We start from the raw sequence: 26,836 nt of genomic DNA on the forward strand, positions 1-26,836 counted from the left end.
TGAGGAAACTGAAGCCCAAGAGGGAAATGACTTATTGCTTAGTGTGCTGCACTGGCTAAAAGCAAAAAAGTTCTAGGAAATTGGAAGGAAAAAATTTCATGGAAAGAGCCACTGAAGTAGTCCCTGGGAGTTGCTCATGTCCTGGTGGCTCTAGGTTGCATCGTGACTACTGGGCAAAACCTCTCATTCCAAGCCACCCACTTTTCTGGCCCCCTAAGAACCATTCTATAGCCATTATGACCATTCAGTCACTTACTGCCCCAGAGTGAATCCGATGAACTTGTTCCTGCTTAGCTCCAAAAAGTGCTCAATGTCCTTCTGTCTGAGAGGACGGTGGAGATGAACCCGAGAAGAGGGAAGAAAAGCATACCTTGAGAGAGAGAACCTTTGGGCTCCTACCCCTCCAACTGGAACGCTGGACCAGTGAGGGAAGAGAGCAGCTAATGGAGGGAACTTCAAACCTAGAGTCCTGACTCCTGGCCCAGCTCCTTGAGCCTAGGATACATAGACCACTCCACCCTGGGTCTTCAGTGATTGAAGCCACAAAGCTCGGGTCCTTGGTTCTATTAAACCTACCTGACCTTTGGTGCCCAGGGAAGACCCTTGGGAAAAGCCACTCGCTCAGCAGAGAGGGGTGCCTGAGAGGGTGGAGGTGGCACGAGAGGGTCCTGCTCTAGCAGGTCTAACTCTCCATCCAAAGTTCGTTCTCCATCACCAGCAGATTCCTCTTCCTCCTCTGTGGTTGGTTCCTCAGTCTTAAAGAGATCTCTTTCATTGTAGATGTCCAGGCTGTCCTGCTTAGTTAGGAGTTGCTGGAAGGGTGGGGAGGGGGAGGAAGGTATGAAGAGATCGCACACTGGGCATCCTGGTCTGAGACCATTCTCTTCCCATGGGCTGCTGGACTTCAGGGAACATGGAGGAAGAATCCAGCTCTTGTGAGACTATCCCCATCTCTCCTCAACTCTACTGTCCCCATCAGGCCCAATCCCAGGACAAGCGGCTCTCAGAGAACCATGCCAACAGCCAGGGAACAGAGCATAGATAATCCCAAAGTCATATTTACTTAGCTTTCAGAATGCACTGATGCTTTTTTTTTTGCCAGCATTTTTCTTCCTAATTATGCTCCACTTAGGTGAACATTCAATTAGTTTGCCTTTGCGAGCATACACCAGCTGGCTGCCTGAGGAAGAGGAAGACAGAAGCTTTCTGCTAGGCAGAGGGAAATGAGTTTGGAATTTTAAATCTTGTCACAGAAAGAAAAAGATTGGACAGAAATAGGCCAAAAAGTTAACAGTCACTGCCTCTGGTTGTTAAGATTGTGGGTGATTTTTTTTCCTCCCTCCGCATTTTATATTTGTTCCAAATTTTCTATAATGAGTAAGCATTACTTTATAAAACAAAAAATAAAGGTTAAAAAAAAATCACACTGCAGATAATGTAGACTAGATAACTGAACTGGCCCTGACACCAGTAGCTGAACTCAGGTAGATGAGGCGAGTGAGTTCATGAAAGCATGGTCAGGTCCCAGGGCAACTTATCATTCTGACCTTTCCGGAGATGCAGACTCTACCTAGAACCCTAACCTGTCATCTCCCATATGTAAGTCTCTGGTTCCAGGGCGACACAAGAGCATGTTTGACACAGAGTAAACCTTCTTGCTACTGAGAAAATGGAAAAGTGTCTCATCCCAGGCACATGGATTTTCTGAGAACCCTGTTCACGTGCCCTGGATCCCAATCCCCAGGATTGTACCCTAACATAACTCTTATTCAGAATAGTAAGGAACTCCAGGCAATAAGGTCCAGGCCGATGACTCTGTATCAAGACAGGGGTCTGTAATGTAATACCATAGTATTACATCGTGACAGCCCAGGAGTCTGTCAGGGCTAGAGGATAGAGGCCAAAGTATTGACAGTAAGGTTTCAGGTTGGTCACAGGGCCAACCAGAAGCAGGATTAGCTGGATCACTTTTTCCCTTTCCTACCATATCCAGAGTAGCTTAGAATCTTGAATTTTGGCCAGACAGTGCCACAACACCACTGTGTGCTTTAGTACATACCCTTCGAGAACCACGGCGGCCTCGCAGCTTGGAGGGTGGTGGTGCCAACTGAGATTCTCCCAGGTCAAGAGTGTAAGAGGGTGGGGAGGCGGCGCGCATGCTCTTCACCACCTGGATGCTGTCTTCAGCCAGCGGAGGCAGGCCCAGTTCTGCCCGCTTCTGCACTTTGAGAGCCTGCAGATGCTCAAAGCCACCAAGGGTAAACTAAGGGGTAAACAGGACAGGGGCAGAGATGACAGAGGAAGAGAGAGAAGTCAAGAGAGAGCAGGGAAGCATGGATGGAGAGAAACAGTCACAACCTCCAGTCCTCCTCGGACTCCCTCCTTAATTAGGAAGTAAAACAGGAAGGGGCAAACGTGGTTACTATCCTAGTCTGAAGAGCTCTGGGGTCAGGATAAAGCACTATTTAACACCCCAGGGCTGGAAATGTCACCAGAAATTAGGAAAAGGACTAGTAGGGGCCACCACTGAAAAAACAGGAAAATGTATCTCCCTCTTTAAGGACCACATCCAGATGCTCCAGTCAAGAGGCAGTGCCCCTTGAGGCCTGCGCTGGAGGGCATGTTGTTCAGCAAGACCTGTGGGGTGGGAGCCACAGATGAATGATCAGGAAGAATAATAAAGACTTCATTTTTTGAAAGCAAATCCTCATCTCCAACTCATAGAGTAGCATCTCTTGTCAGTCCAACAGAAACAGATTACCTGCTCTGATACAGAATATCTGATTTCTCTAGGACAGCTTTGTTGTCCCTCCATTGGCTAAGAACTGCCCTATTCTTCTGCCTAGCTTCTGCCTCTTGGAACTGGACTAGAAGAAACTGAGGTGGCGGAGAGCACTGTGGATCTGATAAGATGCAGTGGGGAGAATGAGGCACTCACCATGACCACCTTCCATAGCAAAAGCAGGACCTTCTTTATGGGGAAGTGGGGAGCCAAGCCGCTGCAGAACTTGGTAACCATGGAGAAAAGCAGAAGGGCAAAAGGCTCCTCATTATGCATGGAGAAGCCTGAGGGAAGTGGAGAGAGGCAAGCGAGAAGTGAGGATGAAGTAATTGAAACCTTGCCCTTGTAACCCTGATACACTGAGGGAGGCACTCACCACCCCAGAAGGATTTGAGTAATTGGTCCTGAGAAGGAGGCTTAGAGAGCAAAGCCCATCAAGGGCAGGAAGGGAGGCTATGGAGGTAAAATGGCTTATCTCCGAGAGCCCGGGGTGAATGCCAAACTAGAAGTAACAGTAATAAAGATATTGCTTTCTGGCTGAAGAACTCAATGCATTTCGTGGATCATAACTCACTTTCCCACATAAATAAATAAAATATTTTTAAAATCCCCATAGGCTTTCATATCTATTCCTGTCTGATGACAATACTAACTCACATTTGAACAGAGTCCTGTTTTCAAGGTGATTCGACTCATTTTTTCATGTGTGATTTGCGATGGAATGGGAGGGGGATGCCTATCCCCATCTAAAACCTAGGAAACTAAGGCATAGAGAAGACTTTCGGTGGGAACTAGCTCACAGACACGGGGCAATCAAGCCAGGCTCCCATGCCTGCTGTGCGATATCTCTGCCCTAAAAGGAAGGATGTTAATTCTAAGAGAAAGAGACAAAAGAAAGGCTGTCTGTCCCTCTTAGAAGCTATGCTTCCCCTCCACCATCAAGACGCCCCCCCCCCCCCCCACCGTTCCTCAACTGTCACTTCTTACTCAGTTCAGTGCGGAAGGTCTCCCGGGCTGTCCTCCACCTGCAGGAGTCCGTCTCTCGCTCCAGGCGGATATTTTCCACCATTAGGTACATGACACTCAGCAGCACCCTGAGGTTATAGAAGGGTCACAAGAGGTACTCAAGGCAGCTCCCAGCCTACAGTCAGAAACCTCAGGGATGGTCTCTGTGGGGCCCACCCTGGTGGAATTAGCAACTTCTAGTGGCCTGGGTACGTCTGGGATTTGGGCAAAGGGTAACCCGGTGCTAACCATCCCCTGTTCAAATCCACGGCCAGCCCCACTCACCGGAGCTCTGTGCTATCCGCGATGGAGATGGCTGGTTTCCGGAGAGCACTGCTGCAGGCCTGGCTGTTGCTGCCAGAGGAAGGAGGGAGAGAACGAGAACCTATAAGGCCTCTTTATTCTGTGTTCCCACTGATTACACACGCTGACATGAGTACATGCCATTCCCTGGCTATGTAGCTATAAAGAAATTGGCCTAAGGTATAGGAGCCCATGGAATTCCTCTGCCACCTCACCTCAGTAAGCCCTCATCTGTGGTGAAGATGGGCAAGGGCAGGGTCTGTGATATTCACTCCTCTTATAATCCCCACTGTGCCTAGTACTGTGCTGGACACAACATAGATGCTAAGCAACATTTGATGAGACAAAACTAGGGGTCACTACAGAGGTAGCAGCAAATAAGGCCACCTCTAGAGCTATAACCCATGAGGGAAAGAATTGGGCACAACTACAGGAATTGGTCCTGTGCCTCTTGGGTTATGTTCTCTGCTAGAACAGTTTTCTTCATGGATTCCAGAATTAGGCTGAGCTGAGAAAGTATCTGGATATAAAGGCAACCCACCCAAGATATGCCCCTGAAGCCCAAGATTAAAGCCATAAGTGGGGCAGAACAGCTGATGAGGCCAACCTCAGGGAAGAGGACAGAATATCAGAGAGCATGGATAAATGTAGGGGAACTCTCAGTGAGCTTTGGACTGAGGTGTGAATAGACCTAGCTCCCCAAGGAGGTCTCTATAGTAAGGGAACCAGCATAGGACATCAGGCATCCTTCCAGGAAGGGGAGTGTCTAGGCCAACCCTCCCCTAAGGCTTCTCACTCGATTTCCATGTGTAGTAGCTCCAGGAAGGCTGAGAAGGTCCCCATCTGATAGAGCAGGAAGCAGTTGTACCTGGACCAGTGTAGCACATCGACCTCTGAATCACATTCCCCAAAAGTGCCTAAAGGACCAGATAATGCCATAGGGGTTGAGGGAGAGGGGACATCCCAGTTCTCTCCACCCTGCCCTGTGATCTTATGACTCTCTTCCAACACCCTGCCCAACAATTAGGGTGACAAAGGTAAGGCAAAGCCACCGAAAACTTCCCGGAATGAGGCTGGGGAGAGGAGAGGCAGACTCCAGGGTTAGGCCAAATGTGCTCATCAATGGCCTATCTTACTTGAGTTCCCTGAGAAGCAGATCCAGAGATGAGAATTCAAGTGCAAATAGTTTATTTGGCAGTTGATTCCGGGAACCATCAGTAGAGAAGAGAGGAAGTTAAATAGGTAAGAGAAGCTAAATAGGTAAGAGAAGGCAGTGGAGAGCTCAACCCCAGGTTGGGGATAGCTCTGGGAAACAGTATAAAGCACAACTCAGAATCATCCCAGCCAAGAGGGGCGAGGTAGTTGTGCTATTCATCTACTGACTCTTGTCAATCATTGATGAGTGTTGCTGGACTAGGGGAGCATGTTAATTCCCTACCACTCCTGGATGCTCTGTATGGGCTGAAGAGAAAGCCCTTAGGTGAAATAATGAAGGTACTGGAAGCTGGAAATTGGCCATAGCACCAGACCCGAGAGATGTGGCTGGGTACTGCCCTGCTCGCTTTAGCCTTCATTCACCCACCGTCTGCTCTTTCTTCTCCATTTATGATTTTTATGCTTTTTAGCTCCCAACTAGTTGGTTCTGCCAACAATCCCATTTATGATCTCAGGGTTTATTTTCACTACTCCAGCTAGGTTATCTCATTTCTCTCTCCAACATCTGGGTAATAGGTTTCTTCTCACTGGGTTCTGGTCATCCCCAAATTACTCACAGCATCCACTCCTGCTGTTATGTTGGCTTGAACCTTCCAACAAGAAATAATGCAGAGGACCCATGTGGGCACCTGTGGTATGCCCTTCCCTCCCCTCACTGTTGGGGCCAGGACATGGCTGATGAAAGAAGCCTCCATGCTCAGCTGGTGGTACAACATCAGCACTGGCCACACTGACACTCAGTCTCCAAATACAATTACAGCCCAGGTTAAGGACAAAAGAACTCATCCTGGCATGCCTGGTAAGATAAAGGCCGATTCCAAAGGATCCAGAACAGTACTCACCACAATCTTCTCTTCTTCATAAGAACCAGGTTACTCCTAGCACAGATCCTAATAAAATCTGTCCTTGAAAGGCAGGGACCTTGCTTTCCCAGCATGATTTGCCTCATCCTAATCTTCGTAACACCATTTCTCTCACTAGTCTCCACATCTCTCAAGTTGGCAAAGGAGGTCACTCACCTTGGGCCAGGTAGAGAACAGCTCGGGCCACCTTCAGTCGCCGGTCTCTACTGACCACCTCCAGCCGATCCAGGAGTCCCATCACATAGGCCTTCTGGGCATCTTCTTCCAACTCCAGCCACTCTTTGCCCTGCACTAGAGTCAGAAGGCCATATGGATCCAGTGTCAGCTGCTGCCTCCCCTTCCTGGAAAAGCTCCTGATCGTACAGCCACCTGTGATCTCAGCCCCCTACAAATCCTTGTCTTCAAAAGGTTTCCTTATTTAGCTGAGAAAAAAATAAGGGATGGGAAAAGTAACGGACCCAGAATGTCCTGGCCTGAACCCACTCTGCGGCCTCATCTTCCTCCACATCCCCTCCATCCTCTACACACAGCCCGTACTGTCCTATCTCTCTGCCTTTCTTCAAGGGGTCTGCCCTCCTACATATGCATTCCTATTCATCATTACAGATCAAATACAAAATTACCTCTTTCCCACTAATGCTTCAACTAGAAGCTCTGTCCCTCAAGATACTTTTTACTTCTCCAATGACATTTGCCATTTTTTTTTCCTTAGCTTTAGCTAGTTTTGTGACATACACATCTCCCCTTTGCTACCTCACTATAATCTCTTTGAAGATACGGCAAATTCACCTTCAGCCCTGCCTCCTGCATCTCTGGGGAAAAAAAAAAAAAAAACTACTCAGCACACATTTGTTGCATTGAAAATGGAACTGCCACTGACCAAGTAAGAGAACAGAGGTCTGAGAGGATCACAGTGTGGGCACATGAAATTATTATTAGATGTTATTAAGAGTAAGGCGGAGTTGGAGGTAGGGGTTGAACATTAAGGTCAAGGAGTAGGCTGGGCACAGGATTCTACCAGGCACCAGGGCACCAGCCCGGTCCCATGTCCCCAGGCTTCTCTTGCCTCCACTCCATGGCCTCTTCACTTGAGATATAGGAAACTCTTTGTTCCATATGCAAGGAGGGATAGAATAGTTATATGGTTATGGAGAGGATAAAGAAGGATCATACTTTGTTTTAGGCTTTTTCTAGATCAGGCTGGGAAATCATTGAGAGAAAAAGCAGGTCTCTATGAGTAAGGATCTGGGATCACCTTGAGTCTTGAAATCTTCTTCAAAGCACCTCCTGTTAGTGGTGAATTCCAGGTTTTCAGTGTAGCTATACAATTCTGTGGCATGGAAAGATAGAACAGAGTCACAAACATTCATAAGACCCTTCTGGGAGGGGTCTGGAGTAGAGAGGGTGGCATGAAACAGCTAAAGCTTCAACACATTCCTGTGTCCAATTCAATCCAGAGCCAGCTTCCTCCCTTTTGGAGCAGTTAAAAATAGCCACTTGTGTCCCTGGGTGATTAAACCATCAAACCTGTCCTCCTCCTGCCAGCTGGCTGCTATGGCAGAGAAGGCAGGCTTCCACGTTTGGTGAGGGCCAGCAGGAGGGCTGGAGCAGAGAGGACTTAATGTCATCACTCCCATTTCTTAGGGCTGCTATCCCTTCTGTTTGTCAACCCAGACTGGGACTATCCCGTCTCTAGGGAACAGGAGGGCAGCACGACTCCTGAAAGTCGGAGGCAAGATCCTTGTGCTATTGAAGAAGCCAGAGTGAGGGCTGGAGAATATGTGTTAGATGGTTCTCCGGGGTTGGAGCCAGTTCATTCCCGCCCTGCTGAGTTTCCTCGAAGGGTATAGAAATTTAAGTTCCTACCCATAGATGCCTGGGCAGAGGCAGCATCAAACCATGTAGAAGCAGCTATGGGTGCCCAACGGCTGCCTGTGCCCAGGAAAATCTAACTTTGCTGACAGTAGTCTCTCAATACAAAATGCAGAGAGCTTATGAGAAATAAAAATGCCCTTTCCGACACACACACACACACACACACACACACACACACACACACACACAACTTACACTCCAGTACACTACATTGTACCTCATCTTACAGAGGATGAAGAACTGCAGGAGAGGAATCAATAGGTGATAAAACAGACTTCCCCTAAACTCTGTTCCCTGAGACCCTTGCTGGAAATTTAACTAGGTCACAAATAATTCACAAAGCAAGAGAAATTCACTTATGTTCTCATTAGTTGTCTAATGGTTGAGAAACACCCTGTCTGGGAGCCAGCGCTTTTGATTTCTGAGTGCCAGAATCCTCTGGTGACTAGAAGCAAATCCCATCTCTGACTCTTAAATTCTTCAGTCACTGGTGGGTAGTGTGGATATATATTTTTGAAGAGTAGAGCACAAACTCAGTCAGAAAAGGGAGCAATACTCTTAGGTATTGAACTTTGTTTTTATTTTATTTTTAAATTTTAGATCATGAACTTTCATCTGTAGATATATATAGAGAGAGTACATATAAGACACTCATGTATCTCCTACCTGGATTAAACAAATATTAACACTTGTCATATTTGTTTGATATCTAAAGTTCCCTCTTCCTCTCCAGTCTATCCTATCTCTTCTCTAGAGGTAACCACTATAATGAAATTGGTGTGTATGTTTCGTCTGCCTATTTTTATTCTTTTCTTACATATGTATGTGCCTGTAAACAACATATGACATCATTCTGTTTAAAACGTTTTTATTCAAGCAGTATCATATTGCGTAAATTATTTTTTCTTAGAAACATTTTTATATCTTTCAATGGTTTTTTTTTTATAAGAAAAACAGTGTGATAAACACATCCACTCACTTAATTGACACTGCTCTCAATCAAGTGTGCAACTAGACTTCCTGGAAGCATCTTTTAGACTTGTATGTTTAAGCAATTGATGCATATATATATTATTTTGTCACTGCTTCTTTCCTTTTCAACATTGCTTTTAACATCATTGATTATAAAATATATTGATATAGATCAATTGTTTTGACTATATGTTGGTACACTACAGTTTGTTTTCAATTTTTCATAATGGCTGCAGTAAACATCTTGTACGTGTTTTCTTGTATGTTTTCTTGTGCGCAAGTGTTTTTAAAAGGGTGCATCCAGAATTACTGTATCAGAATATGTGCACATATAAAAGTACTCATTTAAAAAAAAAAGTACTCATTTTTCTGCATCCTCACCAACTCTAAGCTTTTAAGTTTTGTGATCTAATGACTATGAAATAATATCTCATTATTTTAATTAGCTTTCCCCCATTTACTAATAGAGATGAACATCTTTCTTATAGATTTATTGACCATACGATTTTCTATTCTACACATTCCTATTTGTATTGTTTGACCACTTCTTTTTTGATGGCTTCTGTATTGGGTTGTTTCTCTTCTTTTTTCTTCTCTCTCTCTTCTTCCCTCCTTACACACACACACACACACACACACACACACACACACACTCTGGATTTTAATCCTTTATTGGTTATTAAACTAGCTCTCTATTTCTGTCACTCATCACAGAATTTATTCCCTGTACTTAGTCACAAGAAATTCTTTAAAAACATTTGTCTCTTTTATTTGAAAAAGCATGTCTCAAAGCGTCACTTCCATGTGACAGAATATTTAATTTTCACACTATCTCCACCCAAAAGCTCATTTATTAATAACTGGCATCACAGCACATGTAACATAGAGGACCCTAGTGTGGAGATCACATTTAGCCCAAGCTAAAAACCCAGAAAGAGAGAAGAATCCCAGCACTGAAAGAATGGGATCACTTAACTATAGCTCAGAAACCTCCCAGCGGTGCTCCACCATCATAGATATAGGTGACATTTCCAGCCCTGCTCATCTGGCCAGTTGTCTATAGAATTTTTCTTCAGACATTGCTGAGATTTATTTAAGGTCAGGTGTTAGGGGAAGAGCACAAGATGGGGATAGAAGAGAAAAGGAGAGATGGAGTAAGATAGAAGAGAGGGCGACAGAAAGAAGGGGGTATGCAAAGATATGGGCGAGTATGAGGAGAGAAAGAAAGGAGAAAAGGGAGAGGGTGGAGAGTAAACAGTTTTGAGAGTGCACCAGAAGAGAATAAAGAAGGGTGAACAGAAAAAAAAAAAGTGATAGAATGAAACAATGCAGAATACCAAAGCCAAGGGAGAATTCACAGAAAATGTGTGGAAGTGAACAAATATATTTACCACTGGAGGGTGGAAAGAAGAGGGAATGTGGAGAACAGCCTTTGTTCTATAGCCACTTGTTGAGAATGGACAAGCTGCCAGAGGAGATGACAAGCCCCTCCCCTCTCCCCGGTGGTCACTCTTCCACTCTCCGCAGACCCATCTACCTCATACCTGACAACTCTGCTGCATGCCCATCTGTGTCTCCATACTCAAACTCCAGAGTGGGGCAGTCCACAGAACCCTGTAATGAAGAAATCTTTGCAGTAACTTGGAGAAAGGGTTGACAAAAGGAGATTATACCCTCACGTCATCTTCTTCTCTTGGAGGCCAAAGTTAGATCAGGGAGGCAACTAGGAGAGTCTTATCTGTACCTTTCGTCCAAGAGGTAACCTCCTACAAGCCAAAATTTGAGGCTCAGTGCAGGGCAGGGCTGAAAATTTCTATGTAGAATCAGAAATTCCAGGTAAAGGGCCACAATTGTGAACAGATATAAATTCTTTAATTTGTGCCTATATTTGATCTACATGAACACAGACCAGAAGAGCATCTAGCTGATATCTAGAAAAACGAGATGGACAAAAACAAAAGAGGTGAACTGGATTCTAATGACAGAACTTCATCTCTGTCATTAACCCACTATATGATTTTGGGCAAATCCTTCTGTGGACCATAGTTCCTCACCTGTAAAAATAGGCCCTTCGGCCCTAATGTTCCACAACTTTAGGATTGTCAAATAAGACACCATTTCTATTTCAAGTTGTATTAAAGGCTAGATTTTCCTATGATGTATGTACAAATTTATAATCTCATTTAAAAAAAATTTGAATGCCCTAACCTCTTTAGCATTTTGGGGTATATATATATATGTTTTTAAAATTTTGAATCTCAGCTCTGTGGCATATTCTGTCACATATTGTGTGATCTTAAACAAGTTACTTAACCTCTCTGTACTTCAGTGTGGTATGAAAAAATATATTTGGTCTTTGTTCTGGTTTCTGACACAGAACTAAACTTTGGAATTTCCTGAGTGATAGGAGTGTCTGTTATTCATAAGGAGCCCTGTCAACTGTATTTGAGTTTCCCCTAATGAGGTGACTCAAGGTGAGCCCAGAGAGAATTTCAAAGGAGGGACTGGCCCCACCTCCAAATAGGGAAGGAGGCTGGAGATTGAAGTCAATCATGTGGCCAGTGGTTTAAACAACCATGCCTATGTAATGAAACTTCATACAAAAACCCTAAAACAAAGAGATTTGGGCACACCTATGTGCTAGGAAGGCGAGGCCCCTGAGAAGGCATGGGGGCTCTACACCTCCTCAGCCCCATACCTTGTCTTATGCCTTTCTTCATTTGGCTGTTCTTGAGTTGTATTCTTGATAATAAAACTGTAATCATAAGCATAGTGCTCCTCTGAATTCTGTGAGTCTTTCTAATGAATTATCAAACCTGGGGAGGGCGTCATGGTAACCCCTGAATTTGTCATTGACCGGGAGGGAATGCAGGTAGCCTGGGGACCCCACTTGTGGCAGGTGTCTGAAGTGGGGGCAGTCTTGTGGGACTGGGTCCTTAACTTGTGGGGACTGAGCTAACTATACATAGTGTCAGAAGTGAATTGAATTGAATTGAATTGGTGTCTGGGAATTATTGGAAAATGACTCGGTCAGTTTTCTAAACTGTAAAATCAGGATAATTCATAGTGACATTGTAAGGACTAAACAAGTTAATATAGGAAAAACACTTAGCACATCACTCAACACTTGGTAGAGCTATGTAGGTGGTTACTCTACTTAGAATTTTACTTACTCTACTTACAATTTTAATATTATATTGTAAAGGCATTTTTCTCACACTATCATGACTATCACTTTAAACAGTTAAGGGGACAGATATCTATTGTTTTACCTAACCAGTTCTCTACTATTGAACCTTTGTTTTTAACTTTTCTTTGTTATATGCATGAAGCTGTGATAAACCTTTTTTTTTTTTTCATATTTAGGATCTTTCTTAAGGACAAATTTTTATAAAGGAGAGTAATACATCAAACCTTATAAATATTTGTATGGCTCTTTATACATGACAAGTTGTTTTCCAAAACCACTTTATCAATTTACACTGCCAACAAAGCAAATCATGTTTAAATCCACTATAGCAAGAATTTCCAAACTTCTGGATTACAGAGATGATAAGAAAAAAAGGTGGAGGGTAGGGAATGACATAAGGTTGCTGATGTTGATTCTGATAAGTAGGGACTTAAAACCTTTTTAAAAATGTATTTCAAAAAATAAAGAACAATCCTCCCAAATGGGAAAGACATACTATCATAATAAAAGAGTCATTGAAAGCAGTGTTTTTCAAATTGCTGACTGTAAATCAAAGCATAAATAAATTCTACATCATATCTCAACACACACACATCTTTGCCATTACTATATGTGATGTACTGATGTTTTCTATTATTCTATTTCTTTAAAAAATGTTGGTTTCAACTCACAGGTTACCCCCCTATAGTTTGAAAAATTCTGTTTTAAGTTGCCTACATCCTTTAAATTTAATCTATTAAACTGTATTTTAGGAAAAACTCACTGCAATGCCCTGAATTTGCCTTGTTTTACTACAAACTTTGTTAAGAACTTTGGAAACCAATTAAACCAGGAGATCTGGTTGGAAAAGACCTTAGGTGAATCCTTTGGTAGGTAAGAATCTTTTTATTAAGCAAATAATTATTCTTTAGCTTCCTTTTTAGGTAGGGAATAGTATGCCCCTATAAACTGTGACATAAAGGAGGCTCTATTGCCTTGTGCCAATAGCAATTCTTTAGAAGCCCTAGAGGAGAAAGAAAACCATCCCCACCCCCTAGCACTGTCTTCCACAGGAAAGCAAAAGGGAGAAAAGGAAAAGTAGTCATCTGAATCTGGCACCTGGGTGTTGTGATGACGGGGGGTGTGGTGTACTGACAGGTAGAAGCAGCTCTCTTGCTGCAGTGGAAGGTGGAGGAAAGCTAATCTTTCCAGCCAGCCTCTTAGCAGGCAATGAGCCCAGCTAGAGAGGATCACTGCAGTTGTTCATTTCCAAGCATAAAAAGTGTAGCTGCAGACAACCAGGAAGTAAACTGCGGTGCAGGTGGAAAGCTCTGAGTCTCTGGATACTGAACTAACTGGCAAAGGTAGAGTATTATCAGAGCCTTTTTCTAAAGGAAGACTTGGTAGGTAGGAACAAAGTGTCCAACTTCGGGAGTATTAAATCCCCCATAGAAGATATCATCCTGAAATTGTTTTATCTACTCACATATTGTCTGTCTCTCCACCCCCACTAGAATGTTAGCTCCACGAGTCAAAGACCTTATCTAGTTCTAGTTAGGCGCTATATATCTAGCACCTAATACAGTGCTGGACATATATAAAGTTCTCAATAATTGTCGAATTAATAAATGACTCACCTCCCACCCCCGCCTCACCCCCCTAAAAAACCCACTTGAGCAAGAACATGTCTCTACGGGGGAAGGAGGCATAGGGTGCCTTAAAAGGCTAGATTCATACTGAGGCAGGGAGGGAGATGATGTGGTGGATAGAACCCTGCCTGATCCAGCAAGGCAGCAGGGCTGAGCTATGCCTCGGAAAGATGGTGTGATTTGGGGCCAGTCTTTTCACCTCCTCCACTTCTCTTTTTAAAAATGGGATGGATTCCTACTCATCTGTATCAAAATGGAAAGCATATATGAAATCCCTCGGGAAACTGTGAAATACTATTTAAATGTTAAACCATAGACTGGGACACCCAAAGACCTGGCCTCTAATACCAGGTCGGCCCCTTGCTGCTGATGATAACGCAATACTAAGAGCCACTCTGAACTGACCCATTACATGCTGCGCCTGCACTGAATTAAACATTTTACATTCAATTATCTCACTTTGACTTTATCGCAACCTTCTAAAGTAGACAGTATTAACCTCATTTTACAGATGAAAAAAACTGGAGCTCCTAGAGGTTTGGCAATTTGCCAAATGTCACACAGAGAAGAAACTGTAGGACTGGGATTCAAAACCTGGTCTGGCCGATTCCAAAGCTGGGTGTTCCTGGCCACTACGCCAGATGTACGTTCTTGGGCAAGTTACTTCTGTCTCTTTCACTTATAGAAAAGAAAGAGTTAAACCCAGATGATCTCTTACACACCCTTCCACACTTGACATTTTGTAGTCTATTCTCCAGGTCCCGGCTCAGATCCAATTCCACTCTGGGCTAGTTGATGGAGACAGGCTGGATGAGGGGGTGGGGAAGTGAAGATAATCCTATCTGTGGGCCTGTAACCTGGTACAGCTCCATCCGCTCACTCCAGCACTGCCCCCGCCTGAATCCTGTCTCATTAACCCTTCCAAGTTGGGGTCCCGATGGTGGTGGCAGGAACTCCCTACAGGGCCTGCCAGCACCCGCAGGGGAAAGGGAAGGGCAGAAGGCACGTGGCACAGCTGGATGGGCTCCGGGAGCCTTAGGGTGAGGACAGCTGCCCCCACGCCCGCTCCTCGTTACTGCAGCGGGGCTCTGGCCTCCCACCCCTCAGGCCGGTCGCTCAACCTCCCCGCGACTCTTTGCTCCTCTGTAAATCGAAGATACGGAATCCCACTTCAAGAGGCTGCAGCGATTAGTGAGATGAATATCCGAAAAGTATCTGGTACGCTCGGTATCGTGCTGCATCTTGCGCCTCCGGAGCGAAGGCCAGAGGGCGTCGAAGCCCCAGACCGCGGCGGGAGACGGGTGGAGAGGGGTCAGGGGATGCAGCGCCCGCTGTCCAGACTGCGGCGGACTCCGCAGGCTCCGGCTCCAAGGGGCGGCCCGGGGCACGCCAGGGGGTCCGGGCTGGGGAGGAGGACGCGGCCGAGTCACCTCGGCCATCGCTTCCAGCCTGCGGGCACCTCCCGGCCCCAAGTGAAGCTCTCCCGGCTCCTCACCTCCGACTCCCGCCGCTGGCTTCTGAATGCTTCCCGGCCCTTAGGCGCTGCCTGCTTCCCTTTGCCGCCGCCGTTGCCGTTGCCATTGCCGTTGCCATTGGCGGGTGGGCTCCCGGCCCCCGGGGCCGCGGAGTCCTCCATGCGGCTCTGGTCAGCGGCTCCCTCAGAGGCTCAGCGATCTCTGCTCCAGGCGACCCCACCGCCTCGCGCCGCGAGCCAGGCCCCGCCCCCTCCACAGCTATTGGCTGCAGTCGCCTCCCCCAGCCCCGCCCCGCGGCGCAATTGGCTGTTCTACCGCTCAGAGCGGGACTGGAGGAGGTGGGGGCTCATTCAAGGGATTTTTTTTCCCCTTGTCTTTTTTTCTGTCCTGCGGTGTCACTGGCAGCGGTGGACTCCTGGTTGTCTCCCAGCTTCACTTTCCGAATTCTGGGACTTTGCATCTCATTCAGCGTCCCTCTGCACTCAACCCCTCCCAAATAACGACCTTTTCGCGAGCTCTAGTCTCCACCTCCTGCTCCACTGCAGTCTCCTTTTCCCCATTACCACAGACCCGCTGCCCTCAAATCCTGGCGCTTGCATATGTCCCAAATCTCGCTCCTGTTGCAGGGGAGGGATGGTACCGCCACCGCAGGAAACGAGGGACTCGCCCTCTCTGGAAGCTCAGATTTCTGTAGAAATCTCATCCCTCTAGGAGTGAGGCTTGGCAGGGAAACTGAGGGTCGAGGGATGGGGTGGGGCATTTTCACTTCACTGAAATTGCTGGTTCCTTTTAGGGTTGCTCCTGGTCATCTGCTTTTCTCTGCTGAAGTGGGGCACCTTCCTCATGCTGTGAACTAGGGAGTAAATGTCGAATGGAGAGCAAGCTCCCATCCCTGCTTGCTCCCCAATCCTTTCCTTCATTCTTGTAAGATCCTAAGGGCTCGGTGTTACCTGGGGCATACCAGGCTTTATGTCCTGCCCACTCTGGAATTTATTTAAAAAGAAGTAAATTTTAGGCAGTCTGGGTTAGTAACAGTAGGCCTAAACAAGCAGCCTGAGGGGAATGGGTGGGACCAAATGGTTGGAATTGGGGGATGTCGAATGGCCACTTTGTTCCTGGCATTGCACCAGGCACTTTCTAGATATCACATCACACCTCTCTGACAGGTTCACTGATGGAATATTACTAATGAGGAAACCGGGACTGACAGAGATTAATTGTTTCTTGCTTTTCTCAAGGTATCATAGTCTATCTTGTCTCAGTCTATCTTTTCCCTTCTATATGTGCTGTTCTCTTTGAATGAAACTTTCTGTAATTCTTTTGGCTAACATATTCTTCCTTGAGATTCTATTTAGTCCTCACCCCCTGCTGCATAAAGCCTTCCTTTGGACCCTCCACAACCCACTCAGGCTGTGCTGGTGTCAAGTCAAGACTGCCTGGACCCCAAATCCTTATATTTTCCACTATATCCCCAAAGTAAAGAACCCAAAAGAATTACTCCCCCTTGTTATATCTTAGGGACAGCTCCTTCCCTTTCTTAACTCTCTCTCCCTCTCATTTTCCTCTTCTAATCAGTAAGTGACAGATCAAGGCAGAGTTTAGAGCAAGCACTCCTTGGAGCTTTCTGAGTTTCTCTCCAAGGGCTCCAACATCTTACTGTACCCTCCCACCATTTTCCCTTTCCTCTCCCCACCCCACCTCCAATCTGGATATAAGCTCCTTGATAGCAGGGCCAAGCTTTGTTGATTTTTGTACTCTTCATTTATGTATGTTTAACACAGGGTTTCTCCACCATTGACTGAAAAAGTATTTGTTGTGGGGGACTGTCCCTTACATTGTGGGATGTTTAGCAGAATCCCTGGCCTCTCCTCACTAGATACCAATCGTACCCTCCCTTTAGTTGTGACACCAAAAATGTCTCCAGACATTGCAAAATGTCCTCAGGGGGGCAAAATCTTCTGTGGTCAAGACCCACTGGTTTAACAGAATTAAATTGATATGAATTTTCAAGAAGAATCCCTGGCTCAAGGCCTAAATTATTTGATTTTAGAATTCTTTTCAGGGTATAATTTGTTAAACTCTTAAGCTTCACACTCTGCTTTAAAATTCACAGCCTACGCTTAGCTCATCACTGCTTCAGTGTGGTGAACCTGCCACAGCACAGCCCATTGGGGTTTCTTAATAAAAGATTTATTCTACTTTCCCTTTTCCCAGTATCTCTTCGCCTAAGCAGTCAGAGCTCTAGGACTGACAGGCCCAGAACTTCATGTTCCCTTTTGTAAGCCTAGTCAATCTGCAGGATCCCCAACAGTGGTGGCAGACAGGAGTGGCCACTTTTGAAGCTTTGTTCCTTTTCCAGCCTACCCCTAGGGCAAAAAGAGCGTGATTAAAAACAGCTCGCAAGTCCCCTCTGGCCTCTACATTAGGCTATTTCCTGAGCCTAGAGCTCCATCTGGCTTCACTTTCAGAGAAGGGGTTTGAAAAACTGGTGCTGTGGAGATCACGGAGAGTCAATATGAGGAGGAACTTCAGTCCATTATCTTTTCCACACTCAGTGGAATGGGAGACAGTAAAGATCAGACATTTATCTGATCATTATAGGCCTAGACTTTCAGATCTTATCATAAAGGAGAAAGATACTTGGAAACAACTCTTAGAAGTAACAAGAAAGCACAGGTTAACTGAAAACTTTGAAACTATAGGCCATAGAATTGGCATACACTCAATTTCTTTTAGCTTATTTGTCAGCAAAGACATGACAGCTGTCAATATCATTGACCACAGAGGTACCCATAAATATACCTGGGAGCTAATTAGGGGCTGGTCTTCACGTCTTTCCATCTTGCAGAGATGGCTCCAGAGCTGAGTTATTTTTAAACCTACACCGCCACTTTCCCTTGCCCCAAAACTCAGGTTTCCTAAGGCTGCTGACAGAGGGCTGGAGGTATAAATAGGTGTATTACAAGGACTGAACATACCGCTTTCCCCATAGAAGCACTCCGCTCTAATCCATGGAGGTCAGATGTGATTAAATAGATAACATCTGGCACTGAGAAAGCTTAAAAATAAGATTCTGAAAGTCTTAAAATACCTAGTTTTTGAGGGTATCATACAACCAGAATAAAGTAGTAAAAAAAGGATAGAATGTCCTCTTCTCCCCATTAAGGGCACATGTGGGGGTAATGAGAAAACATCTTGCATATAGGATGCAGAACTAGTTAAGGCTGTCAACTAAAGTAGCTGGCTATCAGAAAGCTACTCAGAGATGGCTACTCTCCTGGTAGTTGAGAAAGAACAGGCAGTGAGAGTCATCCTCTGGTTACCTGACTTAGAGACAAAATCTATTCATGTCCTTCTTCCTTTGAGGTGGATAGCGTCAAGGTCCTTTGGTCTCATAACATGGGATGCTAGCTTCTGTGCTCTCTAGCTAATGGCAGCACACGGAGAGCTTGTGGAACCTACAACCAGGCTTTAGTTTCTCTGCCTTAAGCCTACACTGGTCAACCCCCCAGGGTGGTGGTTCTGAGGAAGCAGTTTCTTTGTACACATAACAAGGTGTCAGGAGGATATTTATTAGTGGAATGGCCCACCATGGAATAAGGATCTCTTACAAGGCTAAGGCCACTCAAATGTGCCTTTTGGTAACTGCTTCAGCTTTTCAGATCCTTGCTCTACAGCGGGCTCACTCTCTGGCCTGTTGCCCAGAAACCTCTTCTCTCTGAATTCCTGGGTCACAGAAGCAAGGAATACACTCTCAAGACAGGAATCCATTTTAAGAATATTTTATTTATCTTTTGAGATTACATATTCATTATTGCTGATCTAATACAATCACTTAGACATAAAGATTTCCAAGAACCTCTCAGAAATAGTGATCCTTAGAAGTTTTATTTCCTTTCAGTAAGGTGACAATGAGAACTAGAGGATTATTTTTATATATAGATATGTTATGTATATATAGTTTAAAACTTGTCCACATATAATTTGCTGGTGTTGCCTATTTTCTTTCCATAATTTTCATATTTTAAAAAAGCTTAATGCAACAATGCATTTTGATTTCTTTTTTTAAACCGTGACAAAGTTAATTTTGAGAAAACCACGGGAGCAGCAATTTCAGATCTGTTCAGAGAAAAGCCAAGCAGCAAAAAGGCATTGCAGGAGTGTGTGGCCACGGGGAGCTGTGCTCATGTGTGTGTGTGGGGCGGGGGGTGGGGGTGGGGTGTAGAAATGGGAAGGTAAGAAGGCAGAGGGAAGGTAGACCAGATGCCTTTTTTTCCCCCCTTACGAGAAATTAAGAAAAAGAAAATAATATTTCCATTTAGAAGGCAAAAAAAAAAGACCTTGAAAACTAGCATAAATTCATCCCAGGGAAAATGTAAGTATCCCCACAAACCAGGGCCACATACAAAGAGAAAATCAGTCTTCTTTCCCATGCTTCCAGATACCTAGGATGTATCTAAGGTGAGAGCTTGAGAAAAGAAGACACATTTTTTTTTTCTGATTCCAAGGATGAAGGGAATAATGATCAAATTCCAATACTAAGGTAGAACCTAAATCCTCAGGAGGCCTGGGCCTCCTTTTCTTCTTAAAAGGTTGATAACACAGACAGAAAGGAAAAGTCATCTGAAACTCAGAGGCACATACCTCACCATGGCAGCAACACTGGCAACCTAACCTAGAAGCCCAGTGTGGCTCCTTTTTCATTTGGAATGGGTCTCTTCACTACAGCAAGGAAGAGTGTGCTCTGTCAGGATTGGCTCCATAGAGAGCCAGGCTTTGCTGAGAAACTGTAGATTATAATTTTTGCCCTAAGAACATAATAGGCTAGAGTCCAGATATCACCCTAATGGAATCTGATTTGGATATAAGATGAGGTACAAAGATCTGAACCTTTTGCAAAAGGAATTTAATTAATACAAAATTCAGAACTGGTTAGGCAAATGAAAAAATTAAATGGCCTAGTGGAATTTTCAGCAATTATGATCCTCTTCAGGAAAGAATGTAGCCATGTATATGGCCTTTTCCCAGTACTTGGTAAAATATATGGTCTCTGAGGAACCAGAGTCTATGGGCTGAGCCTATATACTGTTCAATGAGGCAAACAGCCATTTACCTAAGGTCCATCTCCCTACCTCCAAAAGGAAAGTCACTTCTAGACTAGCTCCAAAAGTATATGTGAAAACAAAGGAAAACTGGAGAAGGTGGAGGCTGGGGAGAATTAGGGTGGGAAGGTTATACTGATCCTGGGTGGTCTGGCATTTTCTTGAGCCACCTTGGTCCTGAGACTTTGAGGCAGACCAGGATAGGAAAAAAATGGGAAAACAAAAAAAACCTGAGAGTGTAATTAGGTTGGCAGAGGGAAAAGGGACTCATTTCATTCAAGATTCAGAGGGCCATTCTAGACTTTAACTCTTAGAATCAATTTGGTTTCAATGGAACCCTTAAGACCAACAGGTCAGTCAGTCTCCAAAAGGAATCAGACTCTTAGGTGGGGCATAAACTTTCAGGCTGCTCACATTACTAATTTTTTGTAATACTGGAGTTACTAAAGAAATGACCTCTGAAATACAGAATACAGAATAATAAAATGAAAGAGGCCAGAACATAAAAAACATATCCCAATGGAGAAGAAAGACCACAGACCAAATTGCAGAGACATTAGATCTCAGTTTCATCAATGGCAATGGCCAAACCGATGATCATGTGGACGCAGTTCAGAGCATCATCTCCTTATAGCTTAGCCAGTGAAGCTGCATAGACCTCCCTGGGTATCATGCTGTGGGCCTGAAAGACCTGTCCCATCTCCTAATCCCTTGGAAAGTATGCTTTTCCCTGCTTAGTTTCATAAGTAGTTTTAGGCAATAAGAGGACGTTTTGGGAAGCAATGTTTCACAACAAGCCCTCCTTTTCTGAGACAGTGCCAATTTAGAGGGAACTTCCTGGAATACTATACAGTTAAGTGACAAGGAAGTGAAACTGTGGGCCCCAGTGAGGCTGGCCCCCACTTCCTGAGCAGAGGTTAGCTGGGTTAAAAAGACGGCAAAATGAATGCCTGACAAACGTCAGAGCTGCTGAAGAAATAATGGAGGCACATTCCTCTTGGAACCAGAAAGTGTTAAAATGGATATAAATATTCAAGGAGACAAAAGGAGTCCTGCGTAAATAAGGAGACTCCCAGTAAGCACAGGCACAACTAAATTCTTGGTGTAGCTTGTCAAAGCCATAACACTCCTTCCTTCTAAGCATTTTATAAAGAAGGCAGTGACAGTGATGGTCAAGGCTGGGAACCCAGGCCATGTTAATTCAGTAGCTTCCAAAAGGCCTTACCTGGGGACGGGCCAAAGCTGAGAAAGACAGCTGCTGAAAATCTATTCCCTAAATCCCCAGGGAACAAGGAGTGTGGAATCCCTGGACTAACTCCTGAGCCTGGACAAGAGAAAAATTACCACTGCTGAGCATTCGGAGCCAACACGGAATAATGCAAAAGATGCACTGGGAATGGTTGCCCCAATTCTTTCCTTTCTCAGCCTGTCCTCTGTCTCACAGCCCTCGGGGGGCAGTAACCACACTTTGGGCCAAGGCAACAGGAACAGGATTCTAGATTTTAATAAATAAATAACCTAACATATAGGGTGAGCACGGCGGGCAGCTGATTAGAGAAGCAGCTTGCTGGGTTCTTTCCTGTATAGGAGTGGAGAAAAGACTCGGAGTTCTATTCCTTAAAACTTCTTCTGGCTTGAGTTACAGGAACTTAATACCTGAAGGGAAAAAGAAAGATGAGACTGTGATGTTATCAGCTTGTGAGGATGCTGGGACATGAAGACTGCCTAACGGTGTAACAGGGAGGCAGGGACTTTTAGGGACTGCATGGTGAGGGTAGATAATAGTGTTGCTTTTCGCATCAGTGAAAAAGGCCAGTATTTCTCCATAAAGAGGTAAAAATCATATCAAGAAGATAAAATGGAGAAAGGCAAATTCAAGAAAGGGAACATTTTTTAATGTCTAGAGAAGGCCTCAAGGAATCTTTTAGGGGTGGCACTGAAGGGGAGTGGTTTATTTTTCTGAGTTCGTGTAAATATGGTAATGGATGCAAAGACCACGTCCAGTGCAGGAAGTTCTTCACTAACCATGCTTCACTCTTTTCTGGGGAGCCCAACACACCTGTAGTAATTAGGCTTGAAGGGTCCATTCTTGTTGAGTCCCAGATACTTGGCCTGCTCATCTGTCAGCTCTGTCAGGTGGGCATCAAAGGTGGGCAGGTGTAGGCTGGCCACATACTCATCTGGAATAGACCACAGAAGCCCTGGTATAAATATTCATGGCTGTTCTCTCAAGCTAGGACTTAAAAAGATACTTTCTAATCTTTGGAGCCGAATGATAATTGCTCAACTTTAGCTCATTGGCCTTCAGTTCTAAGGACTAGTTGCTTGAGCTTTGAGCCCATGCTTTTCACAGCCATACCTTTCTTCTTTACAATCTGCTTCAACCCTGAACCTTTTCCTTTTCCTCAGAGGGAGAAAGGAAAGAAGCAACAGGCTTTAAGGCCCAAAAGAAAGGATGAGATGGTGGGAAGACTAAAAAATGAGAAGTTCCAACTTAAGTTCTGCTGTGAGCATTATACTTTTAGTCATTCGGAAAAACGAATATCTTGGAAATCAGAAAGGAATGACTAAGAATGATACTATACTATTTGCCTTGCTTTCAGTATCCTTCATTATCTCATGCATTTCTGTTTACATTTCCTTACCTGAATGCATACTGCTTATTCAAAATTTTATGCGATTTCCTATGTATTTTTTGGTTTCCCTAACTTCATTATACATTCAGTCAGAATATGGACTGTTCCATTTCTTTTATAGCCTTCCACAGAGTCTATTAAAGGGAAAATATGTCAAGTTCTAATAGTTGCTTTGCATCTAGAGCTAAATAAAGCAAAACAAAACCAGAAGTTGATTTAGTCCCTGATCTGTCTTGGGAGTTTATAAACACAATGTCTCAGTCGAGGTGCTTGAGGCAAGTTCTTTAAAAATTTAAGAGAGTTTAATGTTTCTCCTATACGAAACACCCACATAACTAAACTCTTAACAGAAGCTATTCAGAATCTTTCCTTTGGCCTGAAACAATGGGGTATAAGTTAGAATGTGCAGCCTGAAAGTTTTCTTGGTCTAAGAAAAGTTTGGTAGGGGCTATCTAGCAGCCTAGAACTGGAATGAGTCAGATATCACAAGGTAGGAGATGATTCCTCTCTCTTGAGGGAACATATTTTTCTCCTTTGAGATTCTTGCATACGAGATACTTTTAAGAGAGAAAATTCTTAAAATTCACAGGCAGGTGAACTAGATCACAGCAAAGTGTCACGACTTCACTAGGGTAATTCATGTGGAAAATGTGATAAATTAACTGAGGATGGAACCTAGGAATCCCAGCTTCTACTCTACAAGATAAATGTATTTTTTTTTTCTATCCATAAGAAAAATAATGCCCTCGAACTTCATTTAGCCTCTGATTCTGAACTACCTTGGTAAGGCTAAGGATGGAAGCATGCATGCTTACCCATTTTCTTGGGCAACAGGTAGACATCCTGCTTATAGCGACCCTCAGGAGCATTGTAAAGCTCTATCAAGGCAAGCGCCTAGAAAAGCAGAGACATGGATTTTGACATGACATGGCATTCACAACAATCTACCCCATAGCAAGTGAAACCCTGCTGGTCTTATGGCTCTATCCAGCCCACCACTTTCCCACTCTGGAGGCCTTACCTGAGTAGTAGCAGTGATTGAAAGCACAAATGTAGGCACTGTGGAGCAGCTTAGGTTCAGCAGACGGCCCTAGATGACAAGGATTAAGACACAAACTGTTAGGACAAAGTCTCTGGCCTTTAGGAGTGAGGGAAGAGCATGCCTGACATTTTCCGAATTCTTCCCAACTAATATTACAGGACAAAAAGCAGGTGTTCAATAAATAGAAATTAGCTGACAGATGTTTAAATGAAACCACGAAAAATTCTGGAAAATTTGATGAAGGTAATAGATAAAAGATCTCTGGGATTATGTAAAAAGAAATAGAGATGGGCACACGGTACTGAGGCTTATGCCAAGAAAGGGTATATTTCTCTTGAATTTTCTACTTTCAGCTGCAGAATATCCTTCTTCTAAGGTATTGGCATTCCTTTGAAAGATTGCCCTAAACCATGATCTAGTCAAATCCAGGGCCAATCTCTCCAGGTTGTGAGGGGAGATATTTTAGATTTAGGAAGCTGTGAGGATTTTTCTGCCTCTCTTCCTCAGTTTGGTTTCCCTGAATTCCAGGGCAGCCTTGTATACTAAATGGATTTAGAGACTAGAAGAGCTAGACTCTCCTTCCAATGCCATCATTTCTCGATCTATTTCCTTGACCACCTTTTTTGCTCAACCATAGAAATCAAAACTAATGGTGTTGCTTGCTTTTGTTACCAAAATTATTGGATGGGACCTCCCAGGCAACTGGAAATAGGTCACCAGACAGTGAGCTGACGTCAAAACAATTAATATTTAACAAACTGTCCCTCCCCTCCTCGTACGACCCCTTTCTTGTGAAGAAATAATTCAGTCCCTTTACAGATGTCCTAAAGTATTTGAGAATGTGAGAGAAGGTAAAGAAAGGTGAGGAGAACAGGAAGGATACTCAAACATAAATTTAAGGGTCCCCAGATGAAGACAGTGTATGTTTTATATTTTCAAATTCTTTAATTAAAAAAAAGAAAAGTATTATTATCCTCCTTGTTATTTTGGTATCTTTCCCTAAAGAAGAGAAAGTGTCAAGGTAAGAATAGGGGGCATCATTATAGCTGTCAGAAATCTAGGACTGGGGAAGAGAGGCTTTCAAGAAAGGAAAAGTATCCAAACATTGACAAAGAAGGCTAAGTGGAATGAAAGTCAAGCGTAAGTCTGAGCTAGAAGAAACCAGGAGAGGGAAATGTCAATCACTCAATCAATATATAACTGGGAACTACTACATGTCTGGCTCAGTTCAAGGGAACAGACACTCAAAAATGGAATCGATCAAAGACATGACCTTCCCGGAGCTCACCTAAGACAGTCTTATAGTCAGGAATATCTACTTTGTGCTTACTGATTAAACCATCCCCGAAATGACATTATCTCTTCGTAAGCATCACTCAAAGTGGCATTGGTTCTATTCGTTAATTTCTTTCTCAGAAATAGTCATTATCTGACTCAACTGTAGAGTGACATAGAGAGACAGGATAATTGATGAAAGGTGGGGAACCAAAATAGTTTCTTAATTGCCAAATGAAAAGATTTTTCACAGTGAGATGAACAATCACCTGGTAAAGCAGTTAAGCTTGTACTTAAGAGAAGTTGAAAGTATGAGAGAACATGAGGAGGAGGGGACCTGGTATTACAGTCTCTCCTGACAAAGCTGAATCTCTCTTACCAGCCTCAGGTCTTACCTCTGCCAGCAATACTATCCTCTTGCCATCAGGCCATATTACATGGTCAACTTGTGATCTCACTCGCTCCCAGGTCAGTTCTGGTGTCCGCAGACTTGCCTGGAATACATACAGCAAGCACATCATCAGCCACGCCGAGTCCCACTTTGTGGATGGAAAGATGCTGAAGGGAGCCATTTCAAATAGCAAGTTGAAAGAAGCAACCAACATGCCAGATGGAGAATACCTGTCCTGGGTTGATTAGGACTGTTCCATTTCAGGGAATTTAATCTTAGGCCCAGCCAGGATGTCATTCCACAACAAATACTGTACGCCCACTCTCTGCTGAGCACAGTTAAAGGTGCTATGGGAAATACAAAAGGAACCAAAGACATGGTTTCTGCCTTCAAAAAGCTCATATTTTAGTTGGGGACACAAAACAATACATATGTGAGGGGGGGAAAGCCTTTAAAATATTTACAAAGCAACATGCAAACAAGTGCAAATTAAAACAGTGCAAACTGAATCATAAGTGCTGAAGAGACACATAAAAAAGGATCAGAGCTGAGTGAGATTAATTAGAGAAGGCCGAATGTTCTAAACATAGCATGCTGGGGGCCCAAGTTCTGCCCTCACGTCCCCATGTCCCAGGTTCCACCTTCTCAATGATAGTGGTTCACTCTAAAGTTACAGAAGCTTTGTGACCTAAGTGCAAATGTGAGGTAGCCTTTATAGAAATGCTTAATGGCAGAGTAAAGCTCCCAGTGGCTCACCCTCCTTCCATTTCTGTATATTGTATATTCCGAGAACAAGAGAAGAAATATTAAGTTTATTAACAGCAGCAATCAAGTAACAGTCACAGGGTTTAGATTTAGGACAACTTCCTTCTTCCAATGGGCAATGCCAAAAATAGAAAGGGAGTCGTATTCTAAGACTACCCATTAGCTTAAGCTGGTAAAATTGAGAGGTTCTGCCAAATAGCAGTTTACAGACATATAAAGAGAAACACTTAAGTTATACAGTAGTCATTAGCTGAGTACATACTATATTCTACACATTGTAGTAAAAGACATTATTATAGATAAGACTGTGGATTCCT

General features: G+C 44.1%; 2 protein-coding genes across 7 annotated transcripts in view; both read right to left on the bottom strand.

The window, feature by feature from the left end:
* Nucleotides 1-15,520, bottom strand: part of STRIP2 (striatin interacting protein 2) — a 38,290-nt gene extending 22,770 nt beyond the window's left edge. For all 3 annotated transcript variants that reach the window (XM_016148691.2, XM_016148690.2, XM_036230927.1), the window contains exons 1-11: nucleotides 15,329-15,520; nucleotides 10,560-10,629; nucleotides 7,424-7,498; nucleotides 6,325-6,459; nucleotides 4,887-5,007; nucleotides 4,073-4,141; nucleotides 3,770-3,876; nucleotides 2,939-3,066; nucleotides 2,060-2,263; nucleotides 577-812; nucleotides 257-322 (exon numbers count right to left, since the gene is read on the bottom strand). In XM_016148691.2, the coding sequence (XP_016004177.2) occupies nucleotides 257-322; nucleotides 577-812; nucleotides 2,060-2,263; nucleotides 2,939-3,066; nucleotides 3,770-3,876; nucleotides 4,073-4,141; nucleotides 4,887-5,007; nucleotides 6,325-6,459; nucleotides 7,424-7,498; nucleotides 10,560-10,629; nucleotides 15,329-15,469 (1,352 nt within the window). In that variant the 5' untranslated portion in view covers nucleotides 15,470-15,520. The remainder of the gene's footprint in view (nucleotides 1-256; nucleotides 323-576; nucleotides 813-2,059; nucleotides 2,264-2,938; nucleotides 3,067-3,769; nucleotides 3,877-4,072; nucleotides 4,142-4,886; nucleotides 5,008-6,324; nucleotides 6,460-7,423; nucleotides 7,499-10,559; nucleotides 10,630-15,328) is intronic.
* Nucleotides 15,521-19,074: 3,554 nt separating this feature from the next.
* The window catches only part of AHCYL2 (adenosylhomocysteinase like 2), a 138,584-nt gene continuing 130,822 nt past the window's right edge, over nucleotides 19,075-26,836 (bottom strand). For all 4 annotated transcript variants that reach the window (XM_016148687.2, XM_016148686.2, XM_016148689.2 and 1 more), the window contains exons 13-17: nucleotides 25,759-25,857; nucleotides 24,068-24,136; nucleotides 23,862-23,940; nucleotides 22,470-22,590; nucleotides 19,075-22,066 (exon numbers count right to left, since the gene is read on the bottom strand). In XM_016148687.2, the coding sequence (XP_016004173.1) occupies nucleotides 22,060-22,066; nucleotides 22,470-22,590; nucleotides 23,862-23,940; nucleotides 24,068-24,136; nucleotides 25,759-25,857 (375 nt within the window). In that variant the 3' untranslated portion in view covers nucleotides 19,075-22,059. The remainder of the gene's footprint in view (nucleotides 22,067-22,469; nucleotides 22,591-23,861; nucleotides 23,941-24,067; nucleotides 24,137-25,758; nucleotides 25,858-26,836) is intronic.

The sequence above is a fragment of the Rousettus aegyptiacus genome, unplaced genomic scaffold, assembly GCF_014176215.1.
Source record: "Rousettus aegyptiacus isolate mRouAeg1 unplaced genomic scaffold, mRouAeg1.p scaffold_m13_p_13, whole genome shotgun sequence".
NCBI lineage: Eukaryota > Metazoa > Chordata > Mammalia > Chiroptera > Pteropodidae > Rousettus > Rousettus aegyptiacus.